Source organism: Nanorana parkeri, unplaced genomic scaffold, assembly GCF_000935625.1.
Source record: "Nanorana parkeri isolate BGI_ZX_2015 unplaced genomic scaffold, ASM93562v1 scaffold4345, whole genome shotgun sequence".
Taxonomy (NCBI): domain Eukaryota; kingdom Metazoa; phylum Chordata; class Amphibia; order Anura; family Dicroglossidae; genus Nanorana; species Nanorana parkeri.
The window spans coordinates 17,312-17,665 of NW_017310608.1; the positions used below are offsets into that span (position 1 = coordinate 17,312).

The following is a 354-nucleotide window of genomic DNA, read 5'->3' on the forward strand; positions in this document are numbered from 1 at the left end:
TCATCTCATAGACATCACACCTCATCTCATGGACATCACACTTCATCTCATTGTGTCGTGTGTTGTATGTCAGTGGCGGTGGTTGGTGGTCACGTACTTGGCGTAGGCCTTCTCCAGTAGGGAGCTCCACATCTCGCCCGGCGTGCTGCTCTTCGCGTACATGAGACGATTGTCCTTAGTTGGGAGTACATCATCAATGACGACATCCACCCATTCACCGAACCGCGACAGCTGCCGGGACACCGAGAAAGGTCACACCCCCTGCAGATGCCCGCCCAATCCCTTGAACCTAGGGCCCCCCTTCTTGTGTGGATGGTACGATCCTATTCTGTGTACACCTGAAATGAGGGTCAC

The 354-nt window shown here is 54.2% G+C and overlaps 1 protein-coding gene across 1 annotated transcript in view; it reads right to left on the reverse strand.

The window, feature by feature from the left end:
• LOC108803857 (calpain-1 catalytic subunit-like) overlaps nt 1-231 on the reverse strand; it is a gene marked incomplete at its 5' end in the record, with an annotated part of 6,255 nt that extends 6,024 nt beyond the window's left edge. The window contains one exon of the mRNA XM_018575655.1: nt 98-231. Within this exon, the coding sequence (XP_018431157.1) occupies nt 98-231 (134 nt within the window). The remainder of the gene's footprint in view (nt 1-97) is intronic.
• Nucleotides 232-354: the final 123 nt, after the last annotated feature.